We start from the raw sequence: 19,892 nt of genomic DNA, 5'->3' as shown, positions 1-19,892 counted from the left end.
GTCATGACAAAGACAACTTCTGGAGATGACACTTAATGACAGCAGTCATAAACGTTTATGACATGTACATGATGTTTATGAAAGGTTCATGACTGTGTCATGTCATAGTTATGACAGTGTCATGTCACTCTTATGTAGATACCTTCAAGTAAAGTGTTACCCAGATGTTACACATCCGTGGTCTGCAGAAACATACAACACCAAAATTTCTTCTAGCCATTATTTCTTACATATCCAGCATTTTCTGTGAAACTCATAATCATGCACACAGAAAAGCAAGCAAGTAATCAAATCAAAGATAAACTGGTATGGAATAGGGAAGAATCACCTTTGCAATGACATATAAAATAATAAGCATTGCTTCTCATCACACTGTCTCATTCAGCATTCATTATATGCCTGCATATTTTGTTTTAGTTGTGACAAGACAGGAGCAGTGTATCTATTAAAAGAAATGGGGACAGAAGTCTTCCAGGCAAATGCAATGTTTAACTAAAAACATTCAGTGAGCCAAAGACGGTGTATTAAATCTCCCTCTCTCGCTCGGTCTCTGTTTCTCTGTCTGTGTGTGTGCATGTGTGTGACCTTTGCACAGACAGGCCAGAAAGAGCAATTCAATTAGAGTCTATCACATAATAACACACGTTGCCTATTTCAGTAAACACAAACAAACATACACACACATGCAGGAAGCAGCAGAGAGGGTCAGCGTCACTCAAACATTTGAAACATGGCTTCATCTTCACCAGTCTCTTCCTCTCTTCCTCCACTTCACAGTGTGCCCTAGCAGCACGGCCAGAAGGTCAGCCACTCTGTAAGGACTCTGTCATCCCTTAATGATAAATGAGCACTTCAGCACTTACTTTGAGTGTACCTGAGAGAACATAGTGCCTTTATTGATTATTTGATAATGTATCAGTGTATTTTAAAACTATATATAGCATAAAAGAAAGTGGATTTTGACAAAAATATGATATTATAAATATAAAAGTATATTTTTATAGCATCTCTTACAGTACCTGTGAGAGAGATGAGCAACAGTACGTGCAAAGTGCATGCAGCATTTCACTGTGGCTTCTGTTTGGTCCCTGAGGTATGAAATGAACTGCTGACACGTGTATCAACTATAATACATGACTGCACATTTTGTGTATGAGTGTGAGTTGGGGGGGGGGGGGGGAATCTGACAGGACGGACGGAGCAATGAGGCCGAGCCAAGTAAATCTTAACTGGAAACAAGCACATATGCACACACAGTCTCTTTGTGGTTTCTCTGCCTATCTTCTTGTCTGTCTTCTGTCATATATACTGCACTTGTTTGGTATTTTGGGAGCATCCTTGCGAGGCTGCCTCAGCTGAGTGTGTTGCTAGAGAACAAATAGGTCTTTTCAAGCTTAGGGTGTCAAACTGTCAGAGGTCCCCGCTGCTATGAGTGTGGTCTGCGAATTATTATATTAACAGAGAGCCTCATTGAGCAAACAAAAATAATAGTTATACAATATAGATAATTTAGTAAGAAATGGTGCAACATGAAGAAGTAAACATCATTAAAAGCTACTGCACAACCCAAGAGCTGATACAACCATTTTAGCAGACCTTTTCTTGTGTCGTATAAAATCCCAAATTTGCCTTTAACTTACTCAAACTCTCTCCCTTTCTCTCCCATGCTGTCTTACGTAAGAGTTTCTATTTATATATGGTGCCTAATTGGTTAGACTGAATAAAATTGGAGCCTCTTCCTTCCTCTTTTCCAGCCTGGCGGGACAGATATCAGGCCCTTCTCATTCTGTCTGGAATTTCTTTAAAAAAAAAAGGCCCTTTAAAAGATTCATAAGCTCCTAATGAGGTTATGCAGCACATTTCAAAGCAAAAAATAGTGTGACAATGTGTGTGTGTGTGTGTGTGTGTGTGTGTGTGTGTGTGTGTGTGTGCGTGTGTGTGCAGAAGTGGCTGGGGTTTATATATTTGCTCAGTGAAAAGATTATCCATAAGAGCAGACATTTGCTGCCGCAACAAATTGCAGACAAGTCATAGTGGCTGGATAGATTAAAAAAAAGAAGAAAAGAAAATAGACCCTTCAGCTATCTGGTCTCCTCAGCTCAAATTTTAAAACACTTATGAGGCATTAAATCATCAGTTTAAGTGAAGAGTGATAAAAAGTTGTGGTATGATAAAATGGTTTCCAAAAGACCAAAAAGAAAGATTGCTTTGCTTGATTTGTTTGGGTTATTTACAAGATATTCATTTTGAGTTGGGCATTGTACCGTTCATGGTTTTAGCATTTACTGTCATGTATCAAGCAGGCTTTAGACTGGAATCCATCTTTTGAGGTGTACCGAGCCAATCCAAAGAAATGGTAACATATTTAAATAGATCAGTATCAGCTAAAATAACGTTGATCAAAATCTGGACATCCTGCATCTACTGCTAGCTCGCCTAGCACCACGAAGCTAGCTAACATTACAGCTCAGCCAAGGAGGACGCCAATAACATTTACATCTTGTACAGTCACAAGCACAAGCTTCTCTTCCAGTAATACGGTTGACAAATGGGGTTTGGTGGAAAGAAAATAGTTCCTAAATGAAACTGCTCACATCAAGGTCTGTGGATTAACTGTAACTGGGTCATGATTTCTGGAAAGAGTCATGTTTTTGGCACTTTGAGCACCACAAGCCAAGTGCCATCTAGTTCCAATATATTCAAGAGAAGGCAGGCATCTCTATGCCAGATATCTCCAACACTCTGCAACTCACACCAAAACAATCTAGACTGATAAATAGCACTACAGGTAAAAGGAAAAATATGCATTTTTGATTTGGGGGTGAACTGTCACCTTGCCTACCACTCAAAACTGTGTTTTTACCTTCTTGGCCAACAAAATACAGATCTCAAGATATTAAAAGACCAACCAGTTTGGTAAGGAACCCACATGGATTCAGATTCTACAAAAGGGTTCATTACTGGATCATGGACTCAATAAAAATGCCACTGAACCCCAACCCTACCCTTCACCATGGTGCCACCCAGCTACACATCCTCGTAAGTACATGAACTATAGATCTGCATGGCTAATATTTCAGCATGCTAATGTTGGCATGTTTCACATCAGGATAAATCCGGCTGGAGGCGATGGTGGTAAGGTCCCCAGACACAGAACATGGTGGAAAATGTGTCAGTGTTCTTACATCTACTACACGTCTTCTGTACATTAACAAAATGAGACTGGGAGGGGATGTGAAAGGGTGGAAGAAAGTGATAAGTAGAAGTGATTTGTGAAAACATAACGCATGGCAACATTAAAAGCATGATGAAAGCTGCAATTTCATTCCCTCTCTGCACACTTCTTGAATTCAAAAATGCAAAATGCTATCAATGGAGAGCAGCAGTGGAAAGTGAGAGGCGGCTGAAGAGATGGGGAAAGACAACTGGCTACCACCACCTGCAAAACATGCTTATTAGTTACAGCAGAGCTGCCTGGACAAAAGAGGAAAACATCAAGACTGATAAACAGCAAAACAGGCCTCAAAACTATGAAATAGTATCTGCCAAAAAACTGTCACATCTTCCTGGTCTGTTTGAACACAAATGATTTGATTTTTATTCAATCTAAAAACTACTGTCAACACACTGTAATGGCCACTGGAATAACCGACAACGACGCAGAGTCCCACTGATGAAGCTCAGCTTAAGTTCAATCAGGAAGACTTTCTTTGTGCTCATCCATTCACAACTCTCTCCATCACACTCCCACTGCTTCCTCTAATCAGCTGAGTATGGGTCTTCACTCTAATAGTTAGTCAATAGAACTTTGCCATGACCTCTATCAGCCAATCAGGATGCTACTGCAAAATTTTAAATCTGCTCTCTTTCCTCTGCTGCTGTCAGCTGTCATTTTAGACACCCTCCTCCACCCTGTTCACCTCCAGACATCTTATCCAGAGTCCAGGACAAGATCAACAAAGGCTCATCACTCTACTCATCCAGATCATCGGCACTTCTCCATCTTCCTCTCATCTCATCTTCACCCTCTCGACCACCACCAGCATCTAGACCCCCTCTCAACCATAGATTCATCACCCTCCTGAAATCATACCATCTCTATGGGGTCTAATCGCCAAAGACTTTCCACATTTTTCCTTCTATGCGCACATGGTAATACATTTTTTTACTATAAAAAAAAGAGTCTCCCCTGATTGAAATATTTTGGATGATTTTAAAAGTAATTATGTGGAGCGGAACTAAAATAAGAAATTCACCTTAGTGTAATTTTCAGTCCCAGAAAAATAAAAAAAAAAGAAATTCTGATTTCTGTAACTGAAAAACCTGGTTTAACACATGCAGTTTTTTTCATGGAATTAATGTGTATTTTTACATTCCATACCAACATATTTGTAGAAAGTCATGTTTTAGTGGTTTTGACATCTTTAAGGCAACAATATAATGTTTCCTTTTTACTGTATGTGACTTCAGCTGTGGCCATTTGTTTTCATACCCCTGACACAATGGGAAATGTGAGCCTTTAAAGTTTAATTTCAGTTTGCCAGTGTTGAATAACTGGCAAACACAGCAATTAAATATTAATTATTATGCCTTTCCCTTTCATCTTAAAATGGCAGCCAGAGAGGTGTTACAGGAGATGGAGGAGAGGATGATTATTTTTCATATTAACTATAAAAACAAATCACAATGTAAATGGATAGATGCACCATACTTTAACACCCTTATATTGTTTTGTACTGAATACTGCAGTACTATCCCTGGGTCACACAGTTAAGTGTTTTACTTGTGTCACAATTTTCATTCCACAGCCTTATTAACAATGAGGATTATTTTATATCTGAATAAATCAAATACTTTTCCTCCAAAAAATAGTGAAAGGTAGATCAAAAATCTTGGTACCGTGGTTTAGTATGTCTCTGTTTTGATTTATACTGTACATACATATATCAAAAACAAATGCATGTTGTTTGTTTGACAGAGTCAGGTCAGAGAAGGAGAGTAGACATTTTCATTAGAGCTTTCCGCTAATCTTTGTGTCTTCCCTGTAATGTAATTTCCACCAGAGACAATTGCCCTTGCGGCTCGAAGACAAAATAGGCTTTTCACATTAGACCCTCGTTTTCCCCCTTTTTCTTTTAAACAAATGCAAACACACGCATGCCTTTCTCTTACCTCCGTCATGTGAATAAGGTAGAATCTCAGTTCTTCAGCGTAATCTGTAAGACAAACAAAAAACAAAGACTTTAATATTACCAATTACCCAATATTTGTTGTCTGTTTCTTTTTTAACTCACTTCCTTCTTGTACATAAAGCAGCATCTTTGATTTCCAAATATGATTTTGCCAAAATACTTTTATTGACGGAAGGCTGTTACTTTGGGGCAGCCTTATAGGCCTCCTCCCATAATTCACTGAAGCAGCGCTCTGTGAGACAAGCCTGTGGGTCTGGAGTCAAGATAAATGGATTTAATCGAATGACCCCCCCACCCCCCCCACCCCCCTTCTCAACACAAACACACACTCACTCAAACATACACCCACACAAGCTATATATTGTGGTGATATTTACTATTTTATTTCAAGTAAGTGCACACACGAAACCAACATTTTGACTGACTGGCAATCCTGGCTGACGTTCAGTATCACACTGAGGAGCGGCTTGGCCCTGGGGTGAGATTTAAAATGATTAAATGTGTCCTAGAAAGGCAGGGATCATCCATTAAAACCTGCATACCTCCTTTTCTCCCTTCTCTCTGTCTTGTATTGATATATAAGAGTGTCTATGTCCATGAAACTGACATGCTTCAGTGCATTATTTAGAGCATGGCAAATAGGTGCATTGAAAGTCTGACAGGGCAAATTGACCAACTTAATCATAAAATGTTAGTAGATGTATAATAGTTTGTCATAAATCTACATACAAGTGCGGGAAAGAGCATTCAGATACTAACTAAATTTATACAGACTGTTGTGGGTGTCTATGTGATGACCCATTCTGATTTGCCTCTCCCTTCAGGAGCCTGGTGGGTGGAGTCGGGTCATCGGGGAGACTCAGCTCACCTGGGGCAGGCTGGCTTCCACCTAATTTGGTGTTTACTTTTAGTTTATCATGACTCTAACTTCCATTTTCGTGATGTAAAATAAACTTCTTTTTAGTTACAACTCATGTGTTATAGCCCCACTTTGTCCAGCCTAGAGCCAGGTTGTGACAGTGGACCCAATCCCAGCTGGCTGGACAAATTTTAAGGTCGGGTTAAGTTACCAGGCTTGCAGATTGGTTTAATAGTTTTGGAACAAACTATAGTATAAACTATGCAGGATTGTCCTAAAAACAATGTATAGACTCGCACAGAATTGTAACTCATCAATCATCACTTGTGACCCACTAAAAGTGTGTAGCAGAGTATTTTTCTGCAGAGACTCTGCCCTCTGCCTGTGTTTTCTTATTTTCTGTGCTGGAGACATTTACCAGTGTGTACTCCCACAGCACTCAGGTTAAATCAGGGCTTTATGAAAAGGTAGCGACCAGGTGCCAGACTGTACGCAGCACACATCCAAGAGACACAGCATTGAAAAAAATGAAGAATATAGCAAGACAAAATGCCAAATGAGAGGAAATCTGGGGTTGGCTTTCAATGCAGTAACAAGTAGCATAGTAAACCTTTGCGTAACCTGACCCATATGCTACAACAAATCTAGTTTGTGCGAATGTGTTTGAATAATTTACGATTCAAAGCAGAGTATTTAAAGGTCTTACACTTTGTCTAGAGGAGAGCTCCCAAACATGACACTCATCCTTTCTTCAGTTACTTAAAGGTGCTATATGTAACTCTGGACAAAGATAGTTGATTGTTGAGTCTCAGTCCCAGGTCGCCAAAAATGACGCTTTGGGTTGGTGGTTTAGTCTGAAGGCCGACACAACGCATAGGTATTTCACGACAAACTATCTTTCTCTAGAGTTACATACAGCAGACTTTTCGTGGCCAGCATGTTGAGTCTGTAAGCTTCAGCAGCCTTGGCTCTGGCTCCTCAGCACAACGGGAGTTTACTGACAACCACACGTAGAGAAAACACCTGAAGTCACCTCTCCCACATTTTAACAGACCTGTGCCTCTTCAGGAAGAATTCTGTTTATTATGGTCCCTCTACCTCCAAGCCTCTGCTCTTTCACCCTGAATATTAACGGCAGACAGCCTCCACAGGCAGCTCTGACTGTTTCTGTTTCTGTAAACTAATGCAGTCCAACAGAAAGTGGTTCTTTATATAACCAACAGCAGAGGTCACTGTTGGATATCTTTCTGTTGCCAAAAACTAGACGACTGCTGTCTTACAACATAGTGCTTTACAAAAGGCATGATGATGAAGTCCATGTGTTAAGTTTGAATTAAAGAATTGAACTTATTCTCTTCCCTTTCCATAGTTTTAAAAAGACATATTTACACATTTGTTCTGAAAAGCTGTATCCTTGAATGTAAGTGGTTTCTGACAGCAATTGCTACTGGTAAGGTAGTTGAAGTTTCAGTAATTCCCTGTCACTTAAATTCACTTTCTCACCAACTGACAGACAAAACAAAACAATAAAATCAAACATCCTTTGAATCACTGCATCACAGTTTTGTCTGTTGTATCATTTCTCCTGTAACTGTGCTGCAGTAGCTGTCCAAAGGCTCTATGAGGTCATGTAGATGACCTGGTGGGTGACGTCTTCTTACTATGTTTAGTATGATGATAATGACACATGGTCATTTTGGTTTAATGCGTGTTCAATACCTCACCAAATGCTTCCCACGCTCCTGAGGCTAGTATCAGGGTGACAGGAACACAGGAAAGCCCCTGTATTGAACTTGTACTGTGTCATTACATGCACACACACACACACACACACACACACACACACACACACACACACGTCAAACACACCCTTGCTGAAACAAACACAATCCCCCGGCGCCTCTTTCCTGAGTGACGCTGCCGAAGCGAAATAACAATGACAGGCAGCAGGGTGGAGGTGTGTGTCTGTGTGTGTTTGTGTGTGCGTGTCCTCTCATGAAACACACACACAGACACACAAACCCTACTAAATCCCCACCCTGGTGATCTCCGATTGTTTGGGTGAAGGGTGGAGGTCAGAAGTGGCCCAGAGGAGACAAGTGATGTCTGTGGGGAGGGCAGGGCAGCTCAGGCCACTCTCTATTAGTGATGCTACATTTGGAAGTGTGTGTGAAGAGTGAGGAGTGGTCACTGGATGCTTCTCTCAACAAGACCTTTGACAAAACCTTGTAAAATGTAAATATGTGTGTATAGACTTAGCCATACAGAAAATGTTCCTTAAAACTACCTTTTTAGTATTGGGGAAATTGGAAATATATTCATAAACAACCTTTTTTCCACAACAAAGACTAAAACAAAATAGAAAAATAACCTTAATGACAAATACTTGATGTTTGTAGATGTTTCAATTTTCATTAACAAGGCAAAAACTAAATGATCAAGTGAAGGGTGCACGAGTGGGCAATTAATTTAATAGTCTCATTTAAAGACATGCATCTGTGGAATCACACATTGTATGCTCCTAATTTGAAAAACAACGCCCCCCCTAATTTATCTGCATGACCTGCTGCACAAATAAGCAGCATCTTACATTGCAGTATGTCGTGACCAGTAACTTGAGCTAATAATACGGCGTCTTGGAGGGAAAAAGTAACAGGTTTGTGAGCTAAATGCATCCAAAATCAGACTGAAAATGACAACAAAAAGCTGCAACAGAACAACAAACTAGGAAAACAGGCAGGTATGCACTCCAAATGCCCAAATTAACAGTGATTTTCCAAAGCCTGGATATTCTGATTGATTTACTGTAACAAAGTCAATTTTATTTTCCCCTACAGGAGAATGACACCAGGTTCTGGCATTTCCTGCCATGGTGCCGCCTTAAGAGCAAGGCCATGTGGCTATGTGAGGCTACACTGACACCTATAGGGGGCTTTATCCATTGAGGGTCAGGCACAGCCCTCAACTGACAGAATCCAACCATAATCACTCAGCAATGGACTCATTTGCACTGAGTAAATACCTTACAGACCTCACAGGGTCACAGTGGTCTCCACCTACACTCACACTGACTCTGAACCTCGACGCTGCCATTAAAGTCATTACTCTGTCAGACAGAGCAGACAATCTCCTATCAATAACATCCTTTTAATACCTGCTATTCTGCTATATCAGTCCCATAATCCTGACACTACTACCCTACTGTTTAGCCATATCTATTGTCACTCAGCTTTCTGACTTGTTTTGTGGATAATGCCCTGCTCTGTATAACAATCAACTGACCTGACACCCAATACGACAGTCAGCTGAAGGAGAGAGTGATTATTACTGTTTCTCACCTATGCACTCATCATTTTTCAGTATCATGAGTCTGAGTGTAACCCCTCTTCTCTGGCCCTGTCCCAGACATGACTCCAAATGTTGGCCCTGTCTCCGCCCACCACTCTAAACACAGATATTTACAGTGAGCCCTATTTATTTGACTTGCCCGGGCTCTGTGCTGCCCTGAGAGCCAAACTATTCTCTCCACATCGCTGGAGGAGATGGCTGTTTACACCGAGGTGAAATAAAAAGACAAAGCAGCAGGAACTCGGGCAGTCTTTCCCTAAATATCCTCTGGTTAAGCTCAACTGAAAATATCGCTGTAATCATAGTACTGTGTGTTTATTTCTGGTGGTGTGTTTTAGTGTTACATTTCCCTTTTTTATTCTGTGTTGAACTGTAAAGAGAACTTTATGAGTGGTTTAACATGGTAACAGATAAGACTGTTTGAAGATACATTTACACATGTTGTAATGCTGGCTGATGTGTTGTTCTTCCTGCATGTGTTGATGAAACATGAATTTATTATCACATCAACATCTCAAACACCTCAACAGAATGTCACAGTTTGGCATCAGTGTGTTAAAGTGCACATACCGTCCTGGAGCCGGAGCTGTCGGAGGTACAGGGGACTCTGAAGGACGTTACACCTGCCTGGCTCATCCTCTCTTGTCACCAGCATCAGGTCACTGTAGATGAACACTGTAACCTACAAGATCGGAGCGGCAGAGATGGAGAAGGAAGAAAAAAAAGAGACTGAATATTATTTCATACTTCACATGCTCTCACCAAACCTTCACACCTTTACACCAAACGCACATCTGCAACGCAGTATGATGCACATAACACCACCTAACACTCAACAGGTCTCACCCATACAAAAGTTTCCGCCCACCTCATGTCCTAGCACAGGAAGTGCAGTCCACAGTTTACACATACATAATTAAGGCTATACGTATTACATCTAGTGACATCTTGCTTTTCGCCTGTTGAATGTTAGCCCTGTGCTTTCAAATATACTGACTCTCCACAAACTTCTCTTTTGTATTGCTTCACCCACTGGTAAAAAACAAAACAAAAACATAATAGCTGTGTGAACATAAAAAGACCTGATTGAAATATATTTTATTAAAGCTTGAACTTCATCAGCCCTCACCTTAGTATTAGTGCTTGTACTATTTTCTTTACTTAGTTGCTCCAAATCACAAATGTATTCTTGTAACACTGTAACTTTCTTATTACGTCAGATTTACAAACATAGCTGTAAAACAGTCCAATGAAACAACATCAATACATTAATATTAATCCATTATTTTTGCCTTACAATTAATTTTGTTACAACAGCTGGCTGATTTATGAGAAAAGTTAAGTTATGATGATTCAATGTCTGCCTTTATAGCCTTGGTGACACCGTATCTTTCCAGACTTCCTTCAAACTCAACACACTAAGCTTTAGGAGTGAAGGAAAATATCAATACACTTGAGAATCTCGATGTTTTGTGATACCGTGATTTTTTGGTTAATTAATTACATGCAAAGTCTCGTGACAGTGGCTCATTCTGTCTTGAGTTAAACCCCCCGACCGCTAGACAGCAGTGTTGTGATCTATCTAAAGCCATTTCACTCTTCAGCTGCAACGTAACAACATTACGCTAGCTTAAACACAAAGAACAGGGGCCTATGAAACAGGCAAAGTCATAAAGGGTGCACCACTAGCCCCTGATATTAAAATAATTACTCCTGAATTGTGATACGTATCTTCTTGCCAGATTCTTGCTAATACACAGCCCTATTAAGCTCACTTATCATACCCCAAGTACCCCCAACATAGTGTAAGAAAAATTATTGATCGTCCATTCATGGCTCATACATGAAGATGGCTTGATGTAAGGAATTGCTGTCAATGTGTGCAGAAGGGGCGCAGCTGCAGCTTAAATATAATTACATACCACTCCTTAGCTTCTACTTTAAGGAGAGTTTTATCAACATGTCATGACAGCCTGTAGCTGGCTTTATGCTTCTGCTGTGTTAAGTGGAAAAAGTCATGCCAATGAAGCATTTAAATGAAAATGAATGAAGAAAGGAACAAAGCATGAAAATGAAAAGTAAGAAATGGGCGATAAAAAAAGAAAATAAAGAGCCTCGATGTATGCATGAAAGTTGCTTATGCAAGCTTTTGCTTTCATGCCACTTAACACGCGCACGGTGTAATTCATGTAGATGGGCACTGTTTCAAGACAAGGCTTTTGCTTCCTCTGAAGGGTGAGATAGCAGTGAGGGTATTTCAGATGTAGCCAGTGTGCGGTTCGAATTCGTGCGTGTGTGTGTGTGTGTGTGTGTGTGTGTGTGTGTGTGTGTGTGTGTGTGTGTGTGTGTATGTGTGTGTGGGTTTGAGTGGGTGGAAGAGGATGTAAGTAAGTAAAGAACAAGGACAAAGCGAATGAGAGGCAAGCGACAAAGAGTTTCTATACAGAGAGACACACACACATACTTTTCATGCATACACAGACAAACACACTGTTCAAATGTGCATAAAAGGGTGCACAAAATGTTTGAATGTTTGTTTTATGTCTATGCTTTAACAAATACTAAGTCTGTCAAGTCAAACAAGCTAATAAATGCTAGACATCCAGGTCATGTGATACATGTAAGTCAACTTTGCCTTGTTTTACATCTGACAAGGCACAAATATCACATTTTAACATAATTACAGATGTATCCTGTACTAACTAACTGCACAACTACTTAACTAGAAATAAAATAATCAATTGGTTATGCTGAATGTCATATCAATAGCTGTCTTTCAGGGTTTTTTTTATTCTTTATTCGCATGAATACAATTTAATCCACTTAAAACTACTATGAACAAATTTCAGTTTGAAGTATTAGTGTTATTTAATCTAAAAGTCCATTTCATCCAAATGTCACTTTGGATTAAGTCAAATTAGTGTGGTGTTTTGCTCATTATTTGTGCTCACATATTATAATGAAAGTCGTACGTGTTTGTGTGAACAATACAGTTGTGTGTGCTTGCCTCCTGGGCAGACTCACAAAACTCTGGGTGAGTAAAAAGTAAAAGCTGGAACAACACTGACGGATCATTAAAAACAGCCTGTGTAAAGCAATGGAGAGAAACTCCCTCCTGACAAACACTGGCTGTTAAATATTTGTTTTATGACTGACCCCGGAGAGAAGCCAGATTACCTTCCATGCCAGCAGTCACTGCACTTCACTGCACCGCACGGCAAAGATTATCTGACGGGCTAAATTAAAGCAGTGCGGCAAGAGCTTAATTCCATAAAATAATAGTCTTGCCTCCGTCTTTTCTCTTTCCAAATACACGTAAGCTTTCTTAACATGTTTCTTCTGAAAATCATAATAATGAAATGTCAGAGAATATTCCCTCATTCGAAAGTCTGATTTCCAAATCCTCAAATTTCAGAATATCTACCTGCTAATCACTTGGAATTATCGTTTTTAAAGTTGTTAATTCTTCTGCCAAAAATAAGAAACTTAACGTGTGTCACAAGTTTTTCCGTTAGGGAAAATGCACCTGCGCATTTATCAAAGTCATGCAAATATTTGCAAAATAAATACCAGTAGATTAATGTGGCTGGCAAGCAAATGTTAACTTGAGATACAGACAGCTTTTCTTAGTGAAGTTGGCTCACCGACATTTCTTATATGATTAATTAGATAAGATTACATTACCGGATCTGGTTCTGGTGTTCAGTGCTTAAAAGTTTCTTTGAAGAATAACCTTCTACATGTTAATCTGTACGACCGCATTAAACATTGCAACTTCTTTTAATAAGTTCCTCTGACACCTACAACACTGCAGTACTTGTTACAGAATATAAATCTATATTTTAAATTTCTGAAAGTTCTAAAAGAATGAGCATCATTACGTCTGACACAAAGTCTTACATAATTCCCACTTTCACTTGTACAAGACACCTTTACATTGCAGAACACCATTGTGAGGTGAGGTTAATATATTGTGAAAGGGTCATTAATATACAGTGGAGGAGCTACTGTGTCTTTTGATGCATAAAACAGAATTTCTCCGTCAGTCAGATCTTTGGCACTCTCCTCTTTTATCAATTATTCAGTTTCTCTGACTCATGGGTCCGATAGTTCAGGGTAGTTACAAATTCTTCAGCGATGTTCAGACATCTCCTCTCCCATCCCTCCTCTCAGGGTTCTGCTTTATACTTGTTCTTCCTTTCCGCACACATATATAACTCGAAAACACACACACGTTTTGACTTAAGATGCACACTGGGGCAATGGAGCGTCACTTTTAGTTTGGGCACATAAACAAAGCACACAGCTGGTTGTGACAAACCAACAAAATGTTTGCCACTGGTCTGTTTGTCTCCTGCAATCTTAAGATGCTAGAGAGGAGAGGGGCTCCATCTCTCTGCATCAATCAAATGATAAAACTCTTTGAAAGAGGAGCGAGAAAAATAGCGTTTCCTCTTTCCTCAGATCAACAAGATCCAATCCTGTATCTTCAAAGAACCATTTTCCAGCTTCTGGGTTATCTTCAAATTAGTTTTAGATCATATCCTGCATAAAGTTTTGGATGTTCTTGGTCAACAACGGACAATCCTGTGCAGAATGGTGAGCAGAAGTTAAGAGCTACAAGACGGAGCTTTTTACAAAAAGCAAACACACCTAGCAAACATGGTCACAGAATTGTGTAATGTGCACTGAAATGACAATCCATGCATATTCTTACATCACACACAGACACAGATATACACATAGATTAACATCGCTGATGCCACTTACCTTGAGTGAGTGGTGCTTGCTCTCATGTAGTATCATCTCCTCAGATATGATGAGAGCTCGGCTGCAGAGGTCAAGAGGCTGGACACGGAGCAAAGACATATTACACAGACACATTAGGACACAAACGTTTTTGAACATTTTTTGATGCCCATTTACTGATAACTGATATTTTTAATCAGATATCAATCCATGACCACAAGCTCACATTACTCATATTATTACACGTAGCCTTACTGTCAAAAGCATGAATACATGCCAGCATTTCTAAAGATAAAAATCAAGTCTATAATATTTTGTTTGTTACAGACTATTAAAGATTAAAATAAAACACAAGTTTGCAGTACCAAGTCCATTTTGGCTCCTAAATCCAAACGATCTGCTAAACGGTAAGCCTTCTGTCTACTGTGAGAAACACAAGTGAAACCGACAGAGAGCTGCGACAGTGAGGTGAAATTTGTGGTCTGAGTATGACAAGACACTGACACTTAAAATTAACTAGTACAGCAATGTGGGAGGAGGGGACTTCCTTTCAAGTCCAAGGGTATGACAAAGGGCCGATTGAATATGTGTGTATGTGTAACATATGCATACTGTGTGAAGCAGGGTCAGGGCTGCACATTTCTATATGAATAAACAGGAAGTACCACCACAGTGTCTGCATTTTGAAATTGTAGATGGCTAAAAATCCTCAAGATACCAACTGTATTTTAAAAATTGCAGTATATGCAAATATCAAACAACTATTATCCTATCTCTTGATGGTCTCCTTTGGTTATTTAATCATATTTTCAAACAATATTCATCATAACAACTGTATACTGCATGTACATACAGAGAAATTAGGGCATTTATTTTGCAATGAACCACGACTTAACTAGTCCCTGCTTCCTGATTTGGACTTAATTCACCTTGAGAACAATACAAAAGTCTGCTCAATTAGCAAACTTTGAAGAATATCTATGTATTGTAATTTTTTTTTTCACACAGCAATTTATAGATACAAGTTGGATGGACCGTACAGAACATCACAATACAGTTCCTTATTTTATGTACTGTATCTAAAAGATAAGCTTAAAAAATAACCACAGACAGATGCACTACGTGCTGTAGCCTTAAGACAGAAACTCAGAAACAGTCTGCATATCTATTATGTGTAATCTGTGAAAACAGAGCCTCCATGACTTGCAAAATACAAGATGCTCAAACAGAAAGGTCAATGTATTTCATAACTGTAAACCTCATATATCTATTTCCTTTTGACCCAAATGTGCCAGGGGGAAAACCATCATATCTAGAATACCACAGGCTTTTGCATATATGCATTCCCCCGTTTGACCCCTAAAGAGTGATTTTCACAGCATCATGGTGACCTAGTGGTCTTAGATGCATTCCACATAACCGCTACAGTGCGTCCAGAGTTCAAGTTCAGCCGGGCATTTGCATGTCATCCCACTCTCGCTCCCTTTATATCCTGTCTGTCTTCTTAAGGCCCAGACAAACCAAACCAACTTCAGAAAACAAGCAGTTAGGAAGGCCCACTGCTGCATTGCCTGACTTTGCTGTGTCCCAGCCAAAAAACTTGCACTTGAACACACCACAAAGACTACAGCTGATGGTCAACCAGCATGTACGTCCTGCGCCTGCATGAGAGGACATAACTCTCTACACCAGCAGACAGCGCTAGTCTGTAATCCTCATTCAAAAGGGAAACTGGAAGGCCATCTTGACACTAGTTAGCCAGTTAGCACAAAAACAACACAATCCAGTGTTAGAAGAACAGAGCATATTTACCACGCACCAGTGAACAATAACACAGACCATCACAAACCTCTTCTGCACTAAACTGAACTGCCAATCAGAGTGATTTCATTCACCGACAGGCTCCGCCGTCACCAACACTGATTCAACATGTTGACTTTGACCAATAGCTGACCGTCAGCTTGGGGTGTCAGGGCCTTTAGAGCATACTGATGACAAATTTTTTCAGATTTCAGTGCATATAACCTAATCAGCTTGGATTAGAAAATGAAAAAAACGAAATAGTTTTTCATGTGGATAGATGAGAAGATCAATACCACTCCCACTTAACAGACAAATAAGTCTGTAGGAAGCTGCAGCCAGGAGACAGTTAGCCTAGCTTAGCATAAAACCTGGAACCAGAGGGAAACAGCTAGCCTGGCTCTGTCCAAAGTTGGCTTACCTGAACAAAGATGGGGAAGATAAGGATCTTGGGTGCCACTTTGACATATCCGTAGTTGGCATGTGGAGTGTGTGAGCGGACAATGGTACAGTTCTGGTAATTGGCAAAGTTGGCATTCTGCTGTTGGTAGCCGGGTACACCGGCGTTAGTAGAGGTGGACGCCGTCTTTGTTGTCTTGGAGTTGTTAGAGCGGCGCAGGAAGCCAGTACGGCTGGAGAGACCCCCACCGCCACCGCCACCGCCACCACCACCACTCTGGGACTGTGAACCAGAGGCCTGCCGTGTGGGGTATAACCTGGCAGCTGTTCAAGAAAAAGAAGAGGGGGAAGCAGCAGGGGGTAAAGACACAGATTACATGTAATTTCTTCAGCTACATGTGGTGTGTCAGTAATCATCACTTCATTGAGCTCAGATAACACACACATTTACTTTCTTAGAGAGAGATTAGAAGATTGATAGGACTCCCAGTTCAGGAGACGTTTAGTTTAGCTTAGCATACAGACTGCAAATGGGGAAAAAACACCCAGCGTGGCTCTGTGGAATAGTAACAAAATCCACCTACCAGCACCTTTGCAGCTCACCAATTAACCTTTTTCTCGAATTCGTAGAAAAACCAAAGTGCAAGAACGTCAAACTGTGGTTTAATGGGGGTTTTAGGGGGATTTTGTTACCTTAGCACTATTTCCCTGCTACATATGTGTCCCCATTTTGGTTGTGGTTAAAATGAAATTTAGCAAATCATTGATGGTCTTGATCTGAACAGTTTATTTCCTTGTCTTACTGTTTACTAGCTACTTGTGTAGACAAAATGACTAAGTATCAGCAACTATACGACTTTGACTGTAGCTTCCTCACTGCTGGCCCATGTAAAAAGTCAGAGACCTCATGAGACCTCAGCTACAAGTGCTACTAAAAAACAGTGTTTTCAGGGACACTCTAACACCAGAGTAGAAACATTTGCATGGTGTGTGTTTGCCTAACAGTGCTCCATAGTGTTGAAGACAGAGAATGCATATTTGATATCTTAAGCTGTTATATTGGCCAGTAAAAAACAAGTGAACATAAAACTGATGATAATTGTCTGTGTGTGTGTTTCACTGACAAAGCACTAAAAAAAAGTAATTGTAAAAGTATTTATAACTTGCTGTATTTCTAAGGTCAGTCTTATTTTAGACTCTATCAGGGTGCCAAATCTTAAGTGAATTTAATCAGACTCATTAAAATAACAATTACCTGTAATGTGAAGTCAAAAATTAGATTAACATTGGGCTACATCCAAAAGAAAAATAAGGCACCAAAGCCAACGTAAACAAAGGCTTTCAGCCAAAATACTCAACAGAGTTCACTGTGGCCTTTGACAAAACACTGTGTGAGTATGAACAGGTCTTACCTAACGTTCCCTGGTTGTCTTGGTAAACAGGCCTCAAGATCTGAAAACAGAATAATATTAAATTACATTAATATTAAATAGGCTTGTATCAGCACAATGATATCTGACATCTAATCCATAGCTTAGAATGGAATGGAGCCAAAAGACGTCAAAACAATGACATGAGATACAGTATGCCATTGTTTTACTGGGGAATTGATACTACAGTATATTGATAGTCTTAATACAAGTCTGATCTTAACTTTCTATAATGTGATATCTGGACAAGAAGACACACTGCATATCCTTAATTCAATAAAGGAGAACTGCCAATAAATATGTCTTACTTGTGTCCTACACTTTCTTTTGCTGTGTTGCTATGCCATGAGTTTGTGTTAAGGGGTCGGGCTGGGCGTTATCATGTGTGGTTTCTTGCATGACATTGAATTTAGTGTCTAGTACTCAGCTGAGCCCATTTGAGTTGAGCTGGACTAGAGCGAGGCAAATTAGAAAAGGCTGCCACTACATCACATGTTCAGATGTAAGGTTTCAAGCATGTCATCAGCGTGCTTTTCTGACAGCTTCTTGTGTTAAATATCTCTGTAATGTGGGCTTTCGAAGCTCTTTGTTTGCGAACTAGAGTATTGTGTTGGTGTGATATGTCACCAACATGACCCATTTCCACAGGGCTCTCAGTATATTTAGCCTGTGATGGCCACCACAAATTCTTGCCAAATCCCTGCCTCCTCTTTTGTTTGGGACTGAAGTGGTGGCTGATTGAAGGGGAACATTTCTTCACCATGAACAACTTGGGCATGTGCGTCTAATCTTTTTCCAGAGGCTGACTAGACCACTCGACACTTTCATTTTGTCAGTGATTTCTCCGAATCTGCCCTTCTTTTTCCTTCTAAAAATCAATCTCACCTTATGTGTGGGATTGTTTCACGACACACTGTCTCTTGCCGTGCACTATAATAACTGAAACTCAACTTGAGAGACATTCACAGGTGAAGATGGACACTACATGAGGCACACACACAGACACACAGACACAACAGAAACACACACAGCTCCAAGTTAAAAACAGACACAGAGGAAGAGATTAGAAAATAAGATATTTTAACTATATGAACGCCAAAGGATTTAGTTAGTTAGAAATGTTTTAGAAATGTTTTAAAAGTCTTGAAAAATAGTGGAGAGGGCACTGCTGCAGGGACAGTGACCCCAACACATGTTGAATGTTTTGGTTTGTTAGCCTGAGGTTGTTAATGGGTTAGTATTGTATTATTACAGTTTTGTTAGCTGAGGAATTCAGTTCAGTCTTTTTGATTTAATGAGTTTGCTTTATTTTTGTTTTTATGATCAAAGCTTTTACCTCATATACATGTCACTGAATGAAAAAATAGGTACATGCTGTATAAAATGTCATATACATGTCATACTGTGCATGTACATGCATGTTATACTTAAACTGTATATTGTGAAATGGACCAGTATTGAAATATGCGTACTACTTTTGTTGAATTCTTCCTCTTTCTTCAATGCCAGAACTATTTGTTATTAAAATACTGATGTATGATCCACGGCACACAGATGATTTATCGATTCTATGTGTTATCTGTAGGATAAGTTACTTCAGATACATCGTTCTGCTTGGTTTGTAGAATGTAAGGAAAGAAATATTGCCAAAGCTTCACATAGTATAGGCATACAGTATATTATTAACAGCTATAATGTATGTTATTGTCTTCTCTTCCTTTTCAGTCTGCTGCCACATATCTACATTAGGCTGACCTGTGTGAAGTATATGCAGTGTGTGTCTTAAAGGGTAACTGTTTTTTTTTTCAACCTGGAACCTTTTTTTGCCATGTTTTTGTGTCTAAGTGACTAATGGAGACAACAATTTTTGAAATTGATGCAGTAATGAGCGAGGCAGCCAGCAGCAGCGGAAAAGGCTGCGGTGTAACGTTAATGGGCAATTGTGCACCATCCACTCAAACTGTCTGTTTTTGCCACTGACAGGTTCAGATTATTATTCTGAGTGTCTGACAACATTATGGAAAGCATCCCTACTTGTTAAAGAGTAAAATCCTTTTTGTTGAACCAGACACAGCCCTGAAATCTCTGTCGCCAAACCCACCAGACTCCATTTAA

The 19,892-nt window shown here is 39.8% G+C and overlaps 1 protein-coding gene across 2 annotated transcripts in view; it reads right to left on the bottom strand.

Moving 5' to 3' along the window:
• rgs3a (regulator of G protein signaling 3a) overlaps nt 1-19,892 on the bottom strand; it is a 194,311-nt gene that overhangs the window by 98,412 nt on the left and 76,007 nt on the right. Inside the window, exons 14-18 of one of the 2 annotated variants that reach the window (XM_050052490.1) lie at nt 17,760-17,799; nt 16,370-16,671; nt 14,170-14,247; nt 9,970-10,081; nt 5,173-5,216 (exon numbers count right to left, since the gene is read on the bottom strand). In XM_050052490.1, the coding sequence (XP_049908447.1) occupies nt 5,173-5,216; nt 9,970-10,081; nt 14,170-14,247; nt 16,370-16,671; nt 17,760-17,799 (576 nt within the window). Of the gene's footprint in view, nt 1-5,172; nt 5,217-9,969; nt 10,082-14,169; nt 14,248-14,513; nt 14,605-16,369; nt 16,672-17,759; nt 17,800-19,892 lie in introns of those variants that run through there. The other variant, XM_050052491.1, reaches the window with a different exon arrangement.

The sequence above is a fragment of the Epinephelus moara genome, chromosome 9 (assembly GCF_006386435.1).
Source record: "Epinephelus moara isolate mb chromosome 9, YSFRI_EMoa_1.0, whole genome shotgun sequence".
In the NCBI taxonomy this organism is placed as follows: domain Eukaryota; kingdom Metazoa; phylum Chordata; class Actinopteri; order Perciformes; family Serranidae; genus Epinephelus; species Epinephelus moara.
The sequence above is the reverse complement of the archived record's forward strand: the minus strand, read 5'-3'. Positions and strand labels throughout refer to the sequence as shown.